Source organism: Labrus bergylta, chromosome 7 (assembly GCF_963930695.1).
Source record: "Labrus bergylta chromosome 7, fLabBer1.1, whole genome shotgun sequence".
Lineage (NCBI taxonomy): Eukaryota > Metazoa > Chordata > Actinopteri > Labriformes > Labridae > Labrus > Labrus bergylta.
This window is the reverse complement of record NC_089201.1, coordinates 20237174-20258748: the sequence shown is the minus strand read 5'-3', so window position 1 is coordinate 20258748 and position 21575 is coordinate 20237174. Positions and strand designations below refer to the sequence as shown.

Here is a 21575-nt window from a genome sequence, read left to right as displayed (position 1 = left end):
TGGAGCATAAAAAGTCAGTGACAGAGTTAGATCACGATATTGCGGACACGTAGAAGAACGGACTGCCAGACTCATATGAAAAGTCGTTTAACTGAGTCTACTTAGTTGAAGAATGTGCACTCCACACGGAGCTGATCAGACTGCAGTGCGCAATGCTGAAGGATCAATTCAAGTCAGTTTGTTTGGAAACATGTTATCATTTTATAATGCCTCATACTTAAAGACCCGAAGATGCATCAAAGACACTCTGTTTGTTTGTGACAACTTATTCACGTGAGCAGGTTTTATCTGTAATGAACCTTAACGAGTGCAAACTGTGCTGTGGCCTGACACACACAGATCTAAAGTCTCCGTCTCTCTCTCTCTCGCTCTCTCTCTCTCTCTCCCTCTCTCTCTCTCTCTCTCTCTCTCTCTCTAATGCACTGAGCCCAGGGCAGGTAGAATAAGGTGTCAAAGTGTCTATAACCTTGAATAGCAATATTTAAACATAATATAATAATCTCAATCAAAACATAATTACTGATGTTTTCTTCTGTAATGTGGTACATTTAAATATTTCCATGTGCCAACATGCAGTTTGCAATGACAGAGTTAACCCCTCTGCTTAATGTTAATGTTAAAGTTTTCTATACAATCATACATTAGCCTATATATCCATGTGTTGAGTTATAGTGATGTCGGCAAAATTAGTCCGGCCCACTTGAGGTCTCATTTGGACAAATCCGGCCCCCGACCCAATAGGACTTTGACTTTGACATATCCTTTAGAGTCTAAAGAATATAATATATCTTAAAAAAAAATATGGAAAACCGTTTTACCTTCTGCATGAACATGCTCATCCAGACACGCCTGAGACAAAACATAAACGGCATATCAGTCAGTATGCTCGTGTCAAACACAAAGACAAAGGACACTTTGTCTATAATGTAATTTTTATTTAGTTTTGTAAACACACGATACAGATTCAGGTAATAATAATAATAATACTTTATTTGTATAGCACTTTTCTATACAATTAGCAAAGTGCTTTGCAACAGAAAATAAAAGCAGAGACAATTAAAGCAACAGGCAGAGCGTAAACAAGCAGACAACAAAATCAGACTAATAAAATGAAAAATAAAAACAATTAACGATATCACAGAGTAAAAGCATTTTTATAAAAGAATGTCTTGAGTAGAGATGTAAAACAAGGGACTGACTCTGCAAGTCTGATCTCCTCTGGCAGGCTGTTCCAAAGTCTGGGGGCTCTGACAGCAAAGGCCCTGTCCCCTTTAGTTTTTAGCCTGGAACAGCCGGTAGGGCTCTGCCAGAGGATCGCAGACTGCGTATTGGTTCATAAGTGGTTAAAAGGTAGGCAAGTTATAGTTTTTATTTTGCAAAGCCTTGTTTTTATTTTAGTTTCAGTTAACCAAAATGATTTTACAGTTCATTTTCTATCCGTTTCTATAATAACCATAATCATAATGATTATATGAATTTTCCTGAAGTCTCACCATGATCACAATGAACATAATAATGGAGATTAGGACCCCTATGCCAAACAAAACAGAAGATATAATGTTGAAGGTGCGGGCGGTTCCTCCATGATGTCGAGCCCCCTCCAGATCACCAACCATCTTCCGATCTCTGGACTGAAACGACAGAAGCACTTCTCATTATGTTCAGTAAATTGTTTATCTTCAAGAAAAAAAACAAAGTTGAACACGTTTATTTTTTACATCTTTGTCAAGATAATGTAAATATTTACGGATGATTGAATGATTGTATAATGAAGCGAAAATGGTCTTCATCTCAAACCTGTCATCCTTTCAATGATGAGTCTTTTTTTTCTTACTCACTGATAGTTTGGAATTTCAAATTGAAAAAATATCCAAAAAGACCCTTCAAATAAAGCGAAGCTTTTAACAATACTTTTACATGTTTTTGAAATTTAAGAACTTCACTCAAGTTTTCTGCAAAAACCACAGGAAAATTCTTCTCCTGGTATTGTTCATGAACATTTTACGCTTTTTCAATGTCAAAGACCGAGTTATTTTGTTCATCAGTGAGTCTTAACTGATGTTTTTAAACTGACCTTGATGGAGTAGATGAGAGCCACCAGTCCGAGGCAGAAGGGGTTCGAGTAGACGAAGGAGAAGAAGGACCAGATGATGTAGTCTTTGGGGGGCTCAGTGATGATGTTCACAGTGGTGGACTGAACCACTAAAGGCTGTCCTGGATATCCAGGCTGTCCTGGATATCCAGGCTGTCCTGGATATCTAGGCTGTCCTGGATATCCCTGCAGTGGAACACCTTCAGGATTCATCTCAGTCGTCTTATCTGTAGGTTTGGAGTGCAGGCTGCAGGAGGGTGTACACACACTATGATCGTGTCGCTGTGAGTGTTGGTGTGCTCCTTTGAGGGTAAGCACAGCACAGGCTGCTTTTCTACCTGATACCAGCCAATGAGGTAAAACCAACCTGACCACAATGTAACCTACTGATACAACGGGTGTAAAAACAAAAGACTATTATAGTCATCTACATTTTAAAATGTATTTTTTATGATCATTTTGACCCGTTAAAAAGTGTCCCAGTTTTTTGTGAACTCCGTCAGACTTTTACAAAAACACAAAATAATCAGGCATAAAAAGAGGTGAGCTATAACCAAAGGACCCCTGTCTTCATTCCTGAAGGGAAAAGGGGGGATGACATTTAAGTATCGTTAAGCTTTCTATTTTTTTTAGAAATTCATTAAGTGATGCTATCAGGTGTCTCAACCATAACACGTCAACTCCGTAATCCCTTAAATATCAGAACTAAATAAGGTCTTATGGTTTATTAATCTGTGTTTTGGTTGGCATTGAGAGAACTCTAAGCAACTTTAAAAACTGAAATGGCAACTTACTATAGATGAGCTAGATGAGATAACTGGCATTTTAGTTTCCTCTTCTCATACAGCGTTGAAGAAAACAAAGATGTCTTCAAACAAAAGAACGAGACATGAAAGCTGCTGTTAAGCTTCGATTTAATACAGGCACTAAATACAAATCTGATCTTAAACATTCATATAAAATATATTTTTTACACTTTGAAGAGTTAGCAAACACACAACAGGTCATACAGTGTATATTACACAGTGACACAATAAACTGCATTTAGTCGAGGCTCTTTTTCTCTGCATAGAATGGACAAACATGAAAGCCCTAAACTACATTTCTAGTCAGTCTGAAAGAAAACCAGAATAGGAGGGAATTAGTGGTTGTGTTTTTTGATTCGGATGAGGATGTAGTCTCTGTTTTTTTAATGCTACTTAGCCACATTAACCCTACGTTAACTGATAGACCACGATATAAATCAACAAAGTTTCTCTTTTCCACTAAAGAGAAGTTAATCAATGATTTTTGAGTTTCAGGTTAATTTATTTATATTTGTATTTAGTACAAAAAGGCACTATTGACTTTTTGATGAAGTGAAAGTAATTGTGTCCTTTTTGTGAACTGCATTACTGACATGCACGCGCCCACAAACACCTCCAGATCAAACTGAAAAATCATTTCAGTTTGAAAGTTCTTCTCATGAAGAACGCAATGATTTTTGAGGTTCAGTCAATCGTGAGGAAAACAAGCCAACGCTTATGATTGCCTGCAGTGAAAAACAAAAATACTGCGTCTTGCAAAGAAGTAGTGCCAACACTACATAAAAAAATCAATGTATTTTACAACCTGATCGGAGATTAATGCTGAATATGTCACACATTGAATCACATGTGAATGTTAAAAGAAGACTAACAGAATAGCTGATTTGGATTTATTTTTGGAGAGAGATGAATCAATCCAACATACAAACATAACCTAAGAAATAATCACTCATCCTGGTACATGGAAGAAGCTGAGGTTGAACTTGAAACTCCAATCACACCTATATTTAAAAACAAACAAACAAACATTAGCATTGAGGCCATATTTGGTCAAAGGCAAGCCCTCCATTTCGTCATGCTGTACTCGATCTAGTTAACATTAGTTACCATAGTGGTCTTTGTTTCAGTCTGTAAAGAAAATAACAACTAAACAACTTCATCTGTTTTTTAAATTAGTGTTCAATCAAGACAAATGACAGAGATAAAGAATCTGCTGAATATTGAAAGCTTTGAGGATTTTGAGGAAAAAAAACAAAAAAAAAACACAACCCTCACATTACAAGTCGGTGTTTCAGTCTCGTCATTCTACTAATTGTTTAGTCCAATCTCGTTACTCTTAGTAGCAGTTGTTAATCAAGAAGTGCATTTGCTCTGCGATACATGAGGGTGCTGCCCCTTCTGGAAATTTAAGGCATCACATCTTGGAGGATGCGGCGACAGCCGAGACTCCTGGACGGCTGTAGACATGCACGGGTGTGTTCTAAGAGAGTGGAAGTGAAAGAGAGCAAGAGAGAGAGTTGGTACAACTGTATACCAGATGCACATCTTAGAAAACGTTACCTGCAGACAACTGTTTACGACAACATTAATAAATCTGCATTATGAAATGTTGCCACCAGACACACAAAAAAATATATACAGTATATCCAAATGTTCCGACAATTAATGTGCCCAATGTCTGTCATGGAATAACTTTCATTTCTGTTTAACATCCTTGTCCTCGTGAGCAGGCTGAATGTTATCCTTGATCTATAAACATCTGTATACAATATGAGCTCAAATACTGAAGACTGAAAATGGTAAATTCACTTGTATAGCGCTTTTTTCTAGTCTTCTGACTACACAAAGTGCTTTTACACTGCATGTCACACCCACACATTCACACACTGATGTCACAGGCTGCTATGTCAAGTATCCATCAGAAGTACCTAATCCCATTCACACACATTCATACGCTGCACACGAAGCAGCAGGAGCAATTCAGGGTTAAGTGTCCTGCCCAAGGACACATCAGAGATGTTGCTGCAGGAGCTGGGGATTGAACCCTCAACCTTCCAGTTGAGAGACGGCCGACTCTACATCTGAGCCACAGCCGCCCCATGTCAGTCCTTGTCAGAGGTTGGCAGTCAGTGACAGTAAAGCCTTCTCTGCTGGCCTTAACACTGAATCAGAATCACAAACTTATATATGTATTTTTTTATTTCATTTATTTATCGTGATTATGATTTTTGCCATAATCAAGCAGCCCTACGATAGTTGCCTTGATATTTTAAGCTAGGGTAGATCATTCATGTCAGAAACCTTTTTTTTTCTATGAATTTTTTTTTTTGTATGCAGACAGTAAATAATTCATCAACTGCTCTGATAAAATGAAGTAAAAAAAATCCATTCATATGCAAACATTTGCTCCCCACAGAACAGCTGTTGAGGAAAACCATGAAATTTAAATGTGGACCTGCTGGAATAGCTGAAAACAATAGTCAGGACACTTCCAAAAGTTTTAGTCTTCCTCTGGGAAGTCCAAAATGTCAAAGTCATGTTGACACTTAAGAAACAGCGCCCAGGGAATCCCCTCAGTCATTCAGATTCCTGCCTGAATGTTTGCTTCAAGTTTTATAAACATATCAAAACTACTCGCCAAGAATCAATCAGACAGTTACTATTTACCTGCTGGGCCTCATCATTGAACTTGTTGAGAAGATTCTGAACCCGGTTTCCATAGTCTGGATGGACAGCCTTCAAGTTCTCAACCTGCAGGAGAAAACAGATAATATGATATTAAGGCCCTGAAAAAGATGTTCTTTATACTTCTAACAATCAGAGTCTGATCAAATGTCTTTTGTCAAACGGTCCAGATATGATGATTCTTTTGGAAGATAGAATACCTTATTGTGATTTGACTTACTCAATTATTTATTTATGTTTATTAAAAAACACTGAGAGGAAGATGGCAAGTGCAGTGATCAGTTTTGGTTTCTCAAAGTTTTAGAGTTGCAATCTTGCTTGGAAACATGAACCAGACCTGACCACAGTAAAACAGAGAGCGTGTTCTTCTCTGTGAAATATTTCCACAGTATGACCAGAAGCCACAGTGTTGTGGTCACCTGTTGACAGTTGAGGGTGGGTGACGCATGACGGAAATGAAACCAGGTCAATTGCGAGATCAAAATGAACGCTTATATTGGTTTAATAGCATTAATTTGTTTGCAGTTTTATGTCCCTTTCAGCGTACCATAGATAAGTCACTACAGTTAACGATTCACATTTAATGTCCACTGTGTCACATCAAACACTTCCTTTTGTTACGGTTTTCTTCTAAAATAAAAGCAGGATTTCTCTTTCAAATAGGAAGTACAGCACAAGAGCTTAAACAGAACAACATAAAAGTATATTTATAAAAATGAAAGTATGACGAATACGGTTTTGAAATGCTCAATAAAGACATTTCAAACATAAAAATGTGATTCAAGTTGATTAGCTATTGTATTTAGCCATTTCAAAGTGTCTATAACCTGATGCAACTTCCTCCAACGCCTTCAAACTCCTTTTTCAAAGGTCTGAAGGAACAAGGTCCCCCACATCCAAATCCTCCTGTAGCAGATTCTAAGGGCGCACTCACACTAGGCAATCTGTGCCGTGCCCAAGCACGCTTCACCGCTAAAGTTCCCCGATGTATGGACGCAGAATCGACCATGTGTCTTTATTTATTTCCTCGAGTAAGCCTGTCTTGTAAACTGAGCACGCTTCATTATTAAGTAAAGCCATGCATTTGTTGTATTACGACCTTATGTGCAAGAGGTAGCCGTGCTCGGGCCCGGTTAGTCCTGGAGCAGTGTGAGAGCAGGCCAGCGGGGTAATGGGGAGGGGGGGCAACCGTGCTTAAGCACAGTACGGGACAACTTTGCTAGTGTGAGTGCGCCCTAAGCCAAATAGGGCAGCCTACCTATAACTCCTGTATTCTCATGTAAAGAGGCACTTTGGAGACAGATATGAAAAACAGGGTGAGGAGTGTAGCTTCCAGCATTATTCAAATGAACAAAATGACATACATAAGAAGGAAGAAAGTTAAGAAATAGCTCATAAACCAGGAAATGCCAGTGATTTAGTCAACATGACAATGCAGGGAAGCTGACACAAGCATATAGTGCCAGGTGCAGTGATGAGCAAGGGCCTTCAGATTCTTAATGAACCTGAATAATCCATGGTATCTGACATCACTGAGAAAATGTATGCACAAAAAAGATGACTTAAAAGTCTTTATGTAAAAGTTAGCAAATCAACCATTAAGAAGCCCTGGAATTTATAAGTGAAAACAGACTCATTCATATCATTCTGCAATCATAGTAGAAGTCAGGATCAGTACAAATCACTGTTCCCTGACAACTTGTTAAAAAAACAAGTCAGTGCATTCACCAGTTTAATAACCATGACGACCTATGTCGTCCAAGGTAATAGGAAAACAACTAAAGTTACCATTATAAACTCGTCCAAATCTTACGCCTTTTTTTAAACAATAAATGCTTAATCCCAAAATAAACTACTAACCGGACCTCTTAAGTCTTCTTTAGTAACTGTTCCCTTTGAGCAAGATTTAAGTAACATTTCTGTTCTGTTTCATTTCACACTGTATACATGATCACATTTTCTTTGATTGTTTGAAGAACACTTTAGAACTGCCTGGTGCATGAATTGGGAGATTTCAATTTAATTGCCTCTGCCTAAACCCACATACAGACACCAAGCTTCATGAGCACAGTGTTTGGTTTCCAGAGAGCCACATCCTGTGGTTTTAGCACGCTCGTTCATAAAGCCATCAGTATTTTATTTTTTAAATGTTTCCTGCTACGGGGCAATAAACATGTTAAAGAACATGTCCTTTGATTTAAACAGTGGAAGTATTATGTTTGGACAACTCTTAGTAGAAGCATGACAGCATCAAGCATGTCCAGGTGACAGAGACTGTGTGGATAATAATGCAGTGAGGACTCACCATGCGCTTTTGGATGAAGAGCTGGGCTCCTTTCAGGGCACCAGCCATGTTACTGCAAAGCCTCTCCCGCTCCTCCTCATTTAACACCTCGGTGTAGAAGGTCCGAACCTGCAATTCAAATTTGAAAACACACATTAAATACCTGGTAAGAGTAGATTGAATCAAAATGATATCCATTTCAGTCCACTTCATACAGACAGGATAGCTTCAAAATAAAGCCAATCATCTCTAGCCTTGTCACGATCCTGGTTACCTTAGAGTAGTAACACACATACAGTTCATGTGTAGATTAGTTCACTTGTTTTGCTCTACAATGATTCATTATTATTGATTTTCATTTCAGTCTTTATTTGAAAACCATATTGACTTATGTCCATGGTGACTTGTGAAAGAGGAGGAACCTGTTAGACATAACACTGACTTATTATGTTGGGCTCTGAAGCTGTTAGCTGTGTCTATTTGATACAGGGCAGGAAGCGCACAGGAAATTAGGAGAGAAGAAGAACCATCCTGGTGGTGAAATCGGTTTGTGTAAACCGGCTGGTGCTTGTAATATCGGGATGTTTTCTTCACCTGCGACATTGTCCTCATCTCTACTGTTGTAACGGCTCACATCTGGAGACACCTTGAACTTGGACTCCACAAACTGAGGCTGGGTGTCAGGAGCACTGAAGCTGTTGGGATAGTAGTTTGGGGCTCCACCTAGAAGCCGGACAGAACAAACTGCTATGTTAAAATCTGAACAGAATAAAGAACTTTATTGACTGTGTGCATGGATGACTGTGGTTAGTTTTAAACTCAGTTTGAATTAGATGAGCAACTTACAGTTCTTCTTAAACACCCTCCTATTAGTATGAGTCCTATTGCATTTCATACAGTCTCAATGGCGACATCTGTTGGGCAACTCTTGGTCTTGCCCTGTTGTATTTTACCAAGTCTTTTCAGAAAACTAAATATTTGTATGACTGGATGTGAGTGGGAGATCAAATGTATTAAACTGATGTGTTTTATAGACTGAATTCACTCTAACTTCATCACTCAGGTTTGATGTTTGTCGTGGTGTGCTTTGTCTCAGACAAGGTGGCTCATCTTTCCTGGACACAATGTGAGTAACCCAATCGCTGCAAATACTACAATGCTCCTTTGATATATACAGACTAAAAGATAGATTAGGTAGATTATACAAGATTTATTTTTTGTGCTACATACAAAGCTTCAACGGTAAAGCCTTTGAGTCTGTCTCTGTTATTGCGTCACACACAGGTTGGACTATGACTCACCTTGGTTGTCAAACATGCACATCGGACCATCGCGCTGGTAGTTGGTCACACGGGTCCTGAATGGACAGTTGACAGGGAGCTGCAGGTAGTTAGCTCCCAGCCGGTGTCGATGCGTGTCTGGGTAGGAGAAGAGACGGCCCTAGACAAAGATAAAGGAGATGAACATCAACAGGGCATCGCTTAACTGAAGGGTCTGTCTTTAAAAAAACAAAACAAGATTTCTCGTTGGTCATTTATTCAAAAGATTAGGGTCCAGACTAAGACCTGCTGGGAGACAATAAAGTCTTGGGGGTCACCAAATACCCTCATTAAGATGCCTGAACATACACTTAAACAGGACACCATAGAGACAGTTATTATTTTAAGTTACAGGAACAGTTTAGCTGAAATAACTTTTTTTAGATTCAGTATTACTGGAAAATGTGTCAAGAATAACAAATGAAAAGAAAGAAAGTTGTGTTTACCTGCAGCATCTTGTCTGGGCTGGCCTCGATGCCTGGTGGCATGTTGCTGGGATCGAAGGCGAGTTGCTCCACCTCAGCAAAGTAGTTCATTGGGTTCCTATTGAGCACCAGTTTGCCCACAGGGATCAGAGGGTACTCTTTGTGAGACCAAACCTGAATGAGATACAGTAGCTCCATTAGAAGAAGAAAAGATGGTACCACTACCATCCGACTGTAGGATGGGTACAACACGCACAGAGAAGTTTTTGTATTCATAGACTTTACTATTGATGAGCACTTCAGCTCAAATTCATGTAAACATTTAAAACTAGACATAGGATACAGAGCCACTGTTACTTTGACACAAACACTGATTTCAGTTATCAGATGTTTAAAATGCTAACAAAAAGGGAGGCAGAAACACTAAGACATATTGCTCATGGACATCTTGATGTCTGAACAGTGTGTGCCTTGAACTTTTTGTAATTGCTGACATCTTTAGCAGGAATATGCAACAGAGCAATAGAAACTTTTCTAAAGTGTGTCCTTCATTTGTGGAGCTTCTCTTTCATTTTAGACTTAATCAGGTAAAAGTGTTTTTATCAACATTACATTTTTTATTGATTAGTTATTTGTCTCCTCCTGAGGGGATAACTGTATTAACTTAGAGCAGTAAGCAGATTAATAATTTCATAACCCTTAAAATTATTCCTCTTAGTCATACTATGTTTAATAACGAACAATGCTATCCACAAACAGACACTTGAAGTCTCCTACAACAGCTTAGGTTGTGAGTGCATTTTAGCCTTTTGGTACAACTGCTGTAGAAAGATTAAGATTAACTTCATTGTCCCAGTGGGAAATTTGTCTTGGACTTCACAGAGCTCTGATGCAGTAACAAAAAATAACAAAATACATTCATTCGTCGGTAAAACATGTCAGTTAAATAATCATAAAATGCCATACGAGTGAATTACTAAAACCATAAATATGTAATAGTTATGAAAAGTGATAACAGTGCAGGTGCATCTACACATCTTCACCACCTCATACATGCACACGTATACACACACATTACAGCTTAGGTACTGTTGAGGGCTTTGATGGACAAGGGAACAAAGGTATTTCTGAAATGGTTGTTCCTCCCTCGGGGTACTCTGTATCGTCGGCCTGAGGGGAGGAGCTGGTACTCAGGGTGAAGAACATGAGATGGGTCTGAGATTATTTTTTGTGCCTGTCTGATTATGGTTTGTTGAAAGATGTCTTGGAGGCTGGGGTGCTGATGAACTCCCATGATTTTCATGGCTGTCTTTGTGAGTCTGTTGATTTGGGCCTTTGACTGAACGATCAAATTTCCAAACCATGCAGAGATACCATATCGTAGGAGGCTCTCTACTACTGCATGGTAGAAGAGAAGCTGCACTTCCCGGGACACACCAAAGGTCCTGAGTCTTCTCAGAAAGTGAAGCCTCTGCTGCACTCTGGAGCAGACAGCTTCCACCTGGGACTTCCACACTAGTTTATTGTCTATGTGGATGCCAAGATATTTGTAGGACTCTACTTGTGTTATGGTGTGATCATGGATGACCACTGGTGAGTGGTCGCCAAGAGACCGAGGGTCGAACACCATCTCATTTGTTTTTTTTGTGTTGAGGAGGAGATGGTGTTCGTCACACCACTGCACAAAGTTGCTGGTTGTTGATGTATATGTGTGAATGTCCGAGTCTGTTTGCAGAAGGCCCAGGATGGCCGTGTCATCGGAAAATTTAACAACATGTACGTTTCCACTGTTGCTGGTACACTGATTTGTGTAGAGAGTGAACAGCACTGGTGAGCTAACACACCCCTGGGGCGCTCCGGTGCTGATGGTTGTGAGCTCTGACACAGTTCTGCTCACTCTGACTTGCTGGGTGCGGTTAGTGAGAAATGAATGATACCATTTAATGATGAATGGATTGACCCTAAGCTGATTTAGTGTGTTAAGTAGAATGTGAGGCTGCAAGGTGTTAAACGCTGAACTAAAATCAACAAACAGTAATCTAGCATAGGTCTTGGGATTCTCCAGATGTTTAGTGACCATGTGCACTAAGCTATTGATAGCGTCATCAGTACCTCTATGCTGTCTGTATGCAAATTGGTATGGGTCTAGCTGTGGGCCTACCTCCGACTTCAGCCTGCTCACCATAAGTTTTTCCATACATTTCATTACAACAGGAGTTAAAGCCACTGGTCTAAAATCATTACAGTCTTAAGGACATGGAATTTTTGGGATAGGTGTGATGACTGCCTTTTTCCACATTGCTGGTACAGTGTTTGTATCTACTGACCTCTGAAAGATGGGGCACCAAGCAGGTGTTAGTTCCTCTGCACACATCTTTAATAAGAAAGCAGAAATGCCGTCTGGCCCTGTGGCCTTGTTGACAGTGACACTTTTAAAAACATTTTCCACATCCTCGGGGTCAATTAAAATCCTATCTGCCCCGACAGTGGGAATGTTCTCCAAAACATTACTACACTCTGCTGAGAAATCTTGGTTATCAAACCTTTTGAAGAAAATGTTCAGTTCATTTGCTGTGGATAATTCATCCCCAGCATATAAAGATTTTCTAGTGGATTTCATGTTGGTCATAGTTTTCACAGAGTCCCATAATTTCCTGTTGTTCATGTTTTGTAGATTATCCTCCAGTGTTGCCCTGTGTTGTTGTTTTGCCTCTCTCAGTCTTTGGTTTAAGTCTGATTGTACAGCTCTTAGTTGTAGATGGTCCTTATTCTTGAATGCAAGTTTTTTCCCGTTGATACAGTCTCTTACCTCCTTTGTGATGTAAGGTTTACTGTTAGGGTAAACTTTTATTGTCTTTTTAGGGATCACAGAATCAATGCGTTTGGTGTGCGTTGAAGCTGCTCTTGTACACAGTCCGCCACTTGAGAAGCTGCCCTGGATGCGTTACCGTCAGGGGAACATAAACTGAACATATCAGAATATTTCCAAACTCCCGGGGCAGGTAGAAAGGTCTTAGGCTAACACACAGTAGTTCAACGTCCTTGTTGCAGACAGTTCCCTGAACTGTGTACTGCCTGCACCACTTGTCATTGACATACACTCAGAGCCCGCCTCCTTTGCTCTTCCCGGAGTCCTCAGTTCTGTCAGCGCAGATATGGCTGAAACCTTCAATTTCGACCAAAGGCTCTGGTACATCTGATGTTAGCCACGTTTCAGTAATAGTCATTATGCAGGACTCACGGTATTCAAAGCAGGCTTTTGACAGTAGTCGGAGTTCGTCCAATTTGTTTCTCAGCGATCTGGCATTGCACAGGATCATAGATGGTAGTGGCGGCCGGCTTCCTCTCCTTCTCAGCCGCTGTCGGACGCCTCCTCTCCGGCCTCTTTTTCTCGCTCTCTGTCGGTGTGATGATCGTATCTCCTGAGGCAGGTCTTCTGTCATCAATCTCTGTGGATTTGCATCATTGCGAAGAGACAGTAGCAGCTCTCGTGTGTATTGTATCACCGGATTTACTCCGGTTGCTCGGCAGCTGTTAAAAAGTTCAACGAGGATCGTGATTGCCACTAAAAGAGTCCAAAAGCACGGCATGTTCATTCTCCTTTTGGTCTTCATTCATCCATTCTCACAGAACGGTAGTCCAAAATGATCACATACAAAATACAAACTTCTACAACAGCTCACTGGTGTCCGTGTCGCCGCAGGGCAGCGCCACCCTGAGCCATGCTCAGAAAGATCTGGTACCTTGGTAAGATCGAAGGGGTTAAACTCACAACTTCACTTTTCTGCGAGTTTTTTGTGACTTTCTTTGTGACTTTTAAAAAAAAAAATTGACATTTTTTAAAACTGTTTTTTGTGACTTTTTAGAAAAACAGTCGAATCCATATAACAAACTATTATACGTTTAGATGGATTCTACTGTTTTTGTGTTTTTTATTTTTGATAGGCATTCCGACCCATTGTTTCTCAAATGGGGGTCCGTGTACCCCAAGGGGTACTCTGAGGTACAACTACGAGGAGATCTGGCGAAAAACCACTGTGGTGAGTTGAATATCTATAGCATATCACCTGATAGGACCCAACTTTGTGCAAACCGAAATATCACTTTAACCAGATGCTTGTAGGTACATATGCATTAATGGTCCTGCTCCTTGGACTCCTAATCAAACCTCTTCATACTGTCTGTAAACTTTTTACATCTGATATAATCCTGTTTCCTCTCACCATGTTGATTTTGCAGACTAAATTTAGTGGGGATTCTTTGAATTGACTATTGGTTTTATATTATCTACCTTTCAGTGCATAAAAAAAATCTACCCTTTTCTTGTCTACAGAATCATACGGTAGAGCGAATGTGGGTAGAGGTAAATAACCGGGTAAATTACCCAGTGAAGGAGGCCCTCATACAGCTGCTGGATCAGGAAGTCCTCAACATGGATGACAACGTGACTAGATACTGTACATCTAACCTTACTGCTGAGCTGTGAAAGGTTGGCATAACAAGAGCTGTACATGCATGAAATGCAGACAGAATCCCAGGTGAGTTAAATAAAAAAAAACATGTATTACACAATCCAGTCCTTTTTTGTGAGCTTTTTATTTTTATTTTAAAGTTGACAGTGAATTTTAACAATAATGACATTTTGTGACCTATGCTTTGCTTCACAGGCAAAGGAACACCCAATTGTTTGGCAGCAGGAGGATGTCCAAAAAAAACTGGGAGAGGAGTTGTTGCCACATGCCTCCCAAGCAGCCAGGGACGGACTGGGACTACAAAACAGCCCTGGACTTTTACTCGGCCGGCCCACAGCAATCGATGCGCGGAAAGTCATCAACGCCTGGCACAGGTGTCACAATACTTGAATCATGACTCATTACACTATACCATCCAAATTACAGCAATAGCACTGATGTTGATTATAACATCATCTATTCCATGCAATCTTATGATTACTTTATTACTCAATAATCTTAATTAAATTATGCAGTAATTAACTTACTGCACAAATAATAATGAAAATACATCACTACAAATGTAACTTCTGTATTCAAAGTCTTCAAAGTTTGTAAGTATTATCAGAAAACTGTAACGTTACCAAAACTTTAAAAAGTAAAAGCACAAGTTTTTTTTCATATATACAGTATATAGCCTATTTCTTAATATTACTGCATGTGGCATTTTACACCTAAAATGTTTAAAGTGGAGCTGTTTTAACTACTATAATCATTATTTCACTTTATTTTATTTCATTTAATTTTTTGCATTGTACTGAGCAACACAAACTGGGTATAGATAAAAATGTAGCAACACCTGAATAACATTTGCTAACATCAACCAGCAAGTAACTCTCTTTCTCCCTCTCTCATGTCAAGTTCCAGCCCTGAACTTCCACCAGCTCATCTCTCTGTCCCTCATCATCACATGTGACCCTACCATGCTGAGGCTGCACAACTGTCCGGCTCGCCTCAACTCTCTCTTCTTCACTCATGCTGCTAACTTCTTGGATGCTGCTGCTAACGTCAACTTGTGCCTCAGTGCTGCTGCCGGCTGTGCTGCTGAACATTTCAGTGAGCTTGCGACATTTAGCGGCTTCACTTTCTAAATGTCGCATTTTTTTTCCCTCGCCTTCTCAGCCCCACCCTTTTCTTTGTGTTTTTTTGACAAACGTTATCCATATTTGTGTGCTTCACTACTACTACCAAAGATCGTCTTCGCTGCTACTAGTGATGTGTCGGTCATGAACGATTCGTTCAAAAAGAACGAATCTTCTAGGTGAATGAACTGAACTGAATCACTTACTGAAAAGAGTCGTTCATTTCTCAACTTCAGTTGCGCTCTCCTCTCTCCCGTCTCGTATCTCTCTCTAGACCGTAAGAGAGTCGCTCAAAGCCCGCCCTCCCTCTCCCTTTCATGTCCGTGATACATACTGACTGAACCAACAGGACGGAGTCGGTCGGGAGACTTTTTTAACATCCACTAACAATCGTGTTTCAGTCAGTACATTGTGTGTGTGTGTGTGTGTGTGTGTGTGTGACTGAGGCTGGTGACTCGCAGTCTCGCTCGTTCACGTTCACTGAACGAACTGAACGAGAGCTCCGACGTGAATCACTGAACGAACTGAGAGGAGGAGCGGAGCTCTCAGTCAGTGAAGGAACTGAACGAAACCGCCGCCTCCGAGTCACTCTCTTCCTCTCAGTCAGTCAGTCAGTGAGTGATTTGTGTACTGAACGTACTGAACAGAATGGTCGGGGAAAATAAATGTGATTGTTTTAGCAGCTTTCAGTTTGCAAACTGTAACTTTATCCAACTAAATTCTCAGCTCATTAGTTTATTATTCACCACCTGCTGTTCTCAGTACGATCGCGAGCAGAACTAAACGTTCGGTCGTATTTCAGCTTATTAAATTCTGATTCTCAGACAGAGCTGCAGAGAAGTACTGAACGATTCGGTGAACGAATCTTTTGAACGAATCACTTTACTGAACTGATTCTAATGATTCAGTACACTGAAAAGAACTGCTTTTCACATCACTAGCTGCTACTACTACTACTTCTACCTCTTTTAGATTATAGCTGGTGGGCACAGGCAGCTGCCGGCTGGCATCCAACTTTAAGACGCATTGTTTCCACCTACCGGACTGGAGTGTGAAACAGTAAATTAGCAGGAAAAAAAAAAACTGGTGATGACTGCGTGGCGGCCGCCGGCCATCCTGGAGTACCGGCCGTTCTGTGATTCTCCAGAACACACAGATGGCCAGTCCGCCCCTGCACCCAGAGGTGAACGTGTTGTGTTGATCACCTAAAAGTTTCAGTGCGAAATCACTTCTAAATGCAGTAGCCTGCTGCTGCGCCTTTATCACCAGCTTTCATCAGACCGTAAATATGTAACTATTACTGAACATTTCATTCTTATACAAAGACGATATCACGACCAGGCTGCCCGATCATACAGAGGTCCGCTGGTTTAACCATGGAGCAGCGCTAAAATTCTTCCTTGAATTGCGCACGGAGATGGCAGAGATTCATGGAGCATAAAAAGTCAGTGACAGAGTTAGATCACGATATTGCGGACACGTAGAAGAACGGACTGCCAGACTCATATGAAAAGTCGTTTAACTGAGTCTACTTAGTTGAAGAACGTGCACTCCACACGGAGCTGATCAGACTGCAGTGCGCAAAGCTGAAGGATCAATTCAAGTCAGTTCGTTTGGAAACATGTTATCATTTTATAATGCCTCATACTTAAAGACCCGAAGATGCATCAAAGACACTCTGTTTGTTTGTGACAACTTATTCACGTGAGCAGGTTTTATCTGTAATGAACCTTAACGAGTGCAAACTGTGCTGTGGCCTGACACATCTAAAGTCTCTATCTGTCTCTCTCTCTCTCTCTCTCTCTCTAATGCACTGAGCCCAGGGCAGGTAGAATAAGGTGTCAAAGTGTCTATAACCTTGAATAGCAATATTTAAACATAATATAATAATCTCAATCAAAACATAATTACTGATGTTTTCTTCTGTAATGTGGTACATTTAAATATTTCCATGTGCCAACATGCAGTTTGCAATGACAGAGTTAACCCCTCTGCTTAATGTTAATGTTAAAGTTTTCTATACAATCATACATTAGCCTATATATCCATGTGTTGAGTTATAGTGATGTCGGCAAAATGAGTCCGGCCCACTTGAGGTCTCATTTGGACAAATCCGGCCCCCGACCCAATAGGACTTTGACTTTGACATATCCTTTAGAGTCTAAAGAATATAATATATCTTAAAAAAAAATATGGAAAACCGTTTTAACTTCTGCATGAACATGCTCATCCAGACACGCCTGAGACAAAACATAAACGGCATATCAGTCAGTATGCTCGTGTCAAACACAAAGACAAAGGACACTTTGTCTATAATGTAATTTTTATTTAGTTTTGTAAACACACGATACAGATTCAGGTAATAATAATAATAATACTTTATTTGTATAGCACTTTTCTATACAAGTAGCAAAGTGCTTTGCAACAGAAAATAAAAGCAGAGACAATTAAAGCAACAGGCAGAGCGTAAACAAGCAGACAACGAAATCAGACTAATAAAATGAAAAATAAAAACAATTAACGATATCACAGAGTAAAAGCATTTTTATAAAAGAATGTCTTGAGTAGAGATGTAAAACAAGGGACTGACTCTGCAAGTCTGATCTCCTCTGGCAGGCTGTTCCAAAGTCTGGGGGCTCTGACAGCAAAGGCCCTGTCCCCTTTAGTTTTTAGCCTGGAACAGCCGGTAGGGCTCTGCCAGAGGATCGCAGACTGCGTATTGGTTCATAAGTGGTTAAAAGGTAGGCAAGTTATAGTTTTTATTTTGCAAAGCCTTGTTTTTATTTTAGTTTCAGTTAACCAAAATGATTTTACAGTTCATTTTCCATCAGTTTCCATAATAACCATAACCATAATGAGAATGAGGATTATCTGCCCACATTGATGACAATAATGAAGCTAAGGATCACTATGCCAATCAAAATAGAAGATACAATGTTGAAGGTGCGGGCGGTTCCTCCATAATGTCGAGCCCCCTCCAGATCACCAACCATCTTCCGATCTCTGGACTGAAACGACAGAAGCACTTCTCATTATGTTCAGGAAATTATTTATCTTTTTAAGAAAAAAACAAAGTTGAACACGTTTATTTTTTACATCTTTGTCAAGATAATGCAAATATTTACGGATGATTGAATGATTGTATAATGAAGCGAAAATGGTCTTCATCTCAAACCTGTCATCCTTTCAATGATGAGTCTTTTTTTTCTTACTCACTGATAGTTTGGAATTTCAAATTGAAAAAATCTCCAAAAAGACCCTTCAAACAAAGCGAAGCTTTTAACAATACTTTTACATATTTTTGAAATTTAAGAACTTCACTCAAGTTTTCTGCAAAAACCACAGGAAAATTCTTCTCCTGGTATTGTTCATGAACATTTTATGATTTTTGAATGTCAAAGACCGAGTTATTTTGTTCATCAGCGAGTCTTAACTGATGTTTTTAAACTGACCTTGATGGAGTAGATGAGAGCCACCAGTCCGAGGCAGAAGGGGTTCGAGTAGACGAAGCAGCAGAGGGACCAGATGATGTGGTCTTTGGGGGGCTCAGTGACGATGTTCACAATGGTGGACTGAACCACTGTAGGCTGTCCTGGATATCTAGGCTGTCCTGGATATCCTGGATAGCCTTCATATCCCCTCCCCTGCAGTGGAACACCTTCAGGATTCATCTCAGTCGTCTTATCTGTAGGTTTGGAGTGCAGGCTGCAGGAGGGTGTACACACACTATGATCGTGTCGCTGTGAGTGTTGGTGTGCTCCTTTGAGGGTAAGCACAGCACAGGCTGCTTTTCTACCTGATACCAGCCAATGAGGCAAAACCAACCTGACCACAATGGGTATGCAAGATTAGCTTCTTCTTAAATTTGAATAACACCCATTCTTGAGAATTGGGAAAAATCATGTCCCAGGCAAACAAGATTAAAAATATCACTTACAAATACACTTATTATGAAAATCTCTTTTTTAAAGATTTTTAGATATGAAACCAATTTGAAATACCTAATTTTGGTTCTGATTTATTTTCTTTTTAAGTCTAAACCTGACCTTTGACAGAAAGCACCCTTGTCCAAGACACACATTTAAAACTTTAAATTATTTAAAAATGTGTCAAAATCATACAAAATCTTAAAACTACAAAACCTACTGATACAACGGGTGTAAAAAAAGACTATTATAGTCATCTACATTTTAAAATGTATTTTTCTGTGAACATTTTGAGTCGTTAAAATGTGTCCCAGTTTTTTGTGAACTCCGTCATACTTTTACAAAAACACAAAATAATCAGGCATAAAAAGAGGTGAGCTATAACCAAAGGACCCCTGTCTTCATTCCTGATTTCAAAAAGGGGGGATGACATTTAAATATCGTTAAGCTTTCTATTTTTTTTTAGAAATTTCTTAAATGGCGCTATCAGGTGTCTCAACCATAACACGTCAACTCCGTAATCCCTTAAATATCAGAACTAAATAAGGTCTTATGGTTTATTAATCTGTGTTTTGGTTGGCATTGAGAGAACTCTAAGCAACTTTAAAAACTGAAATGGCAACTTATTATAGATGAGCTAGATGAGATAACTGGCATTTTAGTTTCCTCTTCTCATACAGCGTTGAAGAAAACAAAGATGTCTTCAAACAAAAGAACGAGACATGAAAGCTGCTGTTAAGCTTCGATTTAATACAGGCACTAAATACAAATCTGATCATAAACATTCATATAAAATATATTTTTTACACTTTGAAGAGTTAGCAAACACACAACAGGTCATACAGTGTATATTACACAGTGACACAATAAACTGTGCATTTAGTCGAGGGTCTTTTTCTCTGCATAGAATGGACAAACATGAAAGCCCTAAACTACATTTCTAGTCAGTCTGAAAGAAAACCAGAATAGGAGGGAATTAGTGGTTGTGTTTTTTGATTAGGATGAGGATGTAGTCTCTGTTTTTTTAATGCTACTTAGCCACACTAACCCTACGTTAACTGATAGACCACGATATAAATCAACAAAGTTTCTCTTTTCCACTAAAGAGAAGTTAATCAATGATTTTTGAGTTTCAGGTTAATTTATTTATATTTGTATTTAGTACAAAAAGGCACTATTGACTTTTTGATGAAGTGAAAGTAATTGTGTCCTTTTTGTGAACTGCATTACTGACATGCACGCGCCCACAAACACCTCCAGATCAAACTGAAAAATCATTTCAGTTTGAAAGTTCTTCTCATGAAGAACGCAATGATTTTTGAGGTTCAGTCAATCGTGAGGAAAACAAGCCAACGCTTATGATTGCCTGCAGTGAAAAATAAAAATACTGCTTCTTGCAGTTGGCATGTGCCAACACTACATAAAAAAATCAATGTATTTTACAACCTGATCGGAGATTAATGCTGAATATGTCACACATTGAATCACATGTGAATGTTAAAAGAAGACTAACAGAATAGCTGATTTGGATTTTTTTTTGGAGAGAGATGAATCAATCCAACATACAAACATAACCTAAGAAATAATCACTCATCCTGGTACATGGAAGAAGCTGAGGTTGAACTTGAAACTCCAATCACACCTATATTTAAAAACAAATAAACAAACATTAGCATTGAGGCCATATTTGGTCAAAGGCAAGCCCTCCATTTCGGCATGCTGTACTCGATCTAGTTAACATTAGTTACCATAGTGGTCTTTGTTTCAGTCTGTAAAAAAATAACAACTAAACAACTTCATCTGTTTTTTAAATTAGTGTTCAATCAAGACAAATGACAGAGATAAAGAATCTGCTGAATATTGAAAGCTTTGAGGATTTTGAGGAAAATCAACTGTTTGGATGGACTGAATGAAAAAAAAACGAAAAAACACAACCCTCACATTACAAGTCGGTGTTTCAGTCTCGTCATTATACTAATTGTTTAGTCCAATCTCGTTACTCTTAGTAGCAGTTGTTAATCAAGAAGTGCATTTGCTCTGCGATACATGAGGGTGCTGCCCCTTCTGGAAATTTAAGGCATCACATCTTGGAGGATGCGGCGACGGCCGAGACTCCTGGACGGCTGTAGACATGCACGGGTGTGTTCTAAGAGAGTGGAAGTGAAAGAGAGAGAGAGAGAGAGAGAGTTGGTACAACTGTATACCAGATGCACATCTTAGAAAACGTTACCTGCAGACAACTGTTTACGACAACATTAATAAATCTGCATTATGAAATGTTGCCACCAGACACACAAAAAAATATATACAGTATATCCAAATGTTCCGACAATTAATGTGCCCAATGTCTGTCATGGAATAACTTTCATTTCTGTTTAACATCCTTGTCCTCGTGAGCAGGCTGAATGTTATCCTTGATCTATAAACATCTGTATACAATATGAG

General features: G+C 39.4%; 3 protein-coding genes across 3 annotated transcripts in view; all 3 read right to left on the bottom strand.

Annotated features, from left to right (window-relative positions):
• Positions 1 to 4145: 4145 nt before the first annotated feature.
• LOC109975094 (catalase-like) lies at positions 4146 to 13787 on the bottom strand. Its single transcript, XM_065956637.1, has 8 exons — positions 13780 to 13787; positions 13355 to 13385; positions 9633 to 9785; positions 9169 to 9307; positions 8469 to 8590; positions 7889 to 7996; positions 5566 to 5649; positions 4146 to 4378 (listed from the first exon to the last, which is right to left on the bottom strand). The coding sequence occupies exons 1-8, from the start codon at positions 13785 to 13787 to the stop codon at positions 4313 to 4315; spliced, it is 711 nt and encodes a 236-aa protein (XP_065812709.1). The 3' UTR covers positions 4146 to 4312.
• A 4284-nt stretch (positions 13788 to 18071) lies between these two features.
• Positions 18072 to 18875, bottom strand: LOC109976710 (dispanin subfamily A member 2b-like). Its single transcript, XM_029275946.2, has 2 exons — positions 18657 to 18875; positions 18072 to 18212 (listed from the first exon to the last, which is right to left on the bottom strand). The coding sequence occupies exons 1-2, from the start codon at positions 18873 to 18875 to the stop codon at positions 18072 to 18074; spliced, it is 360 nt and encodes a 119-aa protein (XP_029131779.2).
• Positions 18876 to 19860: 985 nt separating this feature from the next.
• LOC109975891 (catalase-like) overlaps positions 19861 to 21575 on the bottom strand; it is a 46285-nt gene continuing 44570 nt past the window's right edge. Inside the window, exon 7 of the mRNA XM_065956980.1 lies at positions 19861 to 21276. Coding sequence (XP_065813052.1) covers positions 21211 to 21276 — 66 coding nt within the window. The 3' untranslated portion in view covers positions 19861 to 21210. The remainder of the gene's footprint in view (positions 21277 to 21575) is intronic.

Excerpts from the sequence above, each read along its gene's own strand:
- LOC109975094 (XM_065956637.1), bottom strand. Across the intron at positions 9,308-9,632 it reads GCCCAGACAAGATGCTGCAG|GGCCGTCTCTTCTCCTACCC; the intron begins GTAAACACAACT and ends ATCTTTGTCTAG. Across the intron at positions 5,650-7,888 it reads TCTTCATCCAAAAGCGCATG|GTTGAGAACTTGAAGGCTGT; the intron begins GTGAGTCCTCAC and ends TTTCTCCTGCAG.
- LOC109976710 (XM_029275946.2), bottom strand. The coding sequence starts at position 18,875 with ATGAATCCTGAAGGTGTTCCACTGCAGGGGAGGGGATATGAAGGCTAT. Across the intron at positions 18,213-18,656 it reads CTCTCATCTACTCCATCAAG|TCCAGAGATCGGAAGATGGT; the intron begins GTCAGTTTAAAA and ends CTGTCGTTTCAG.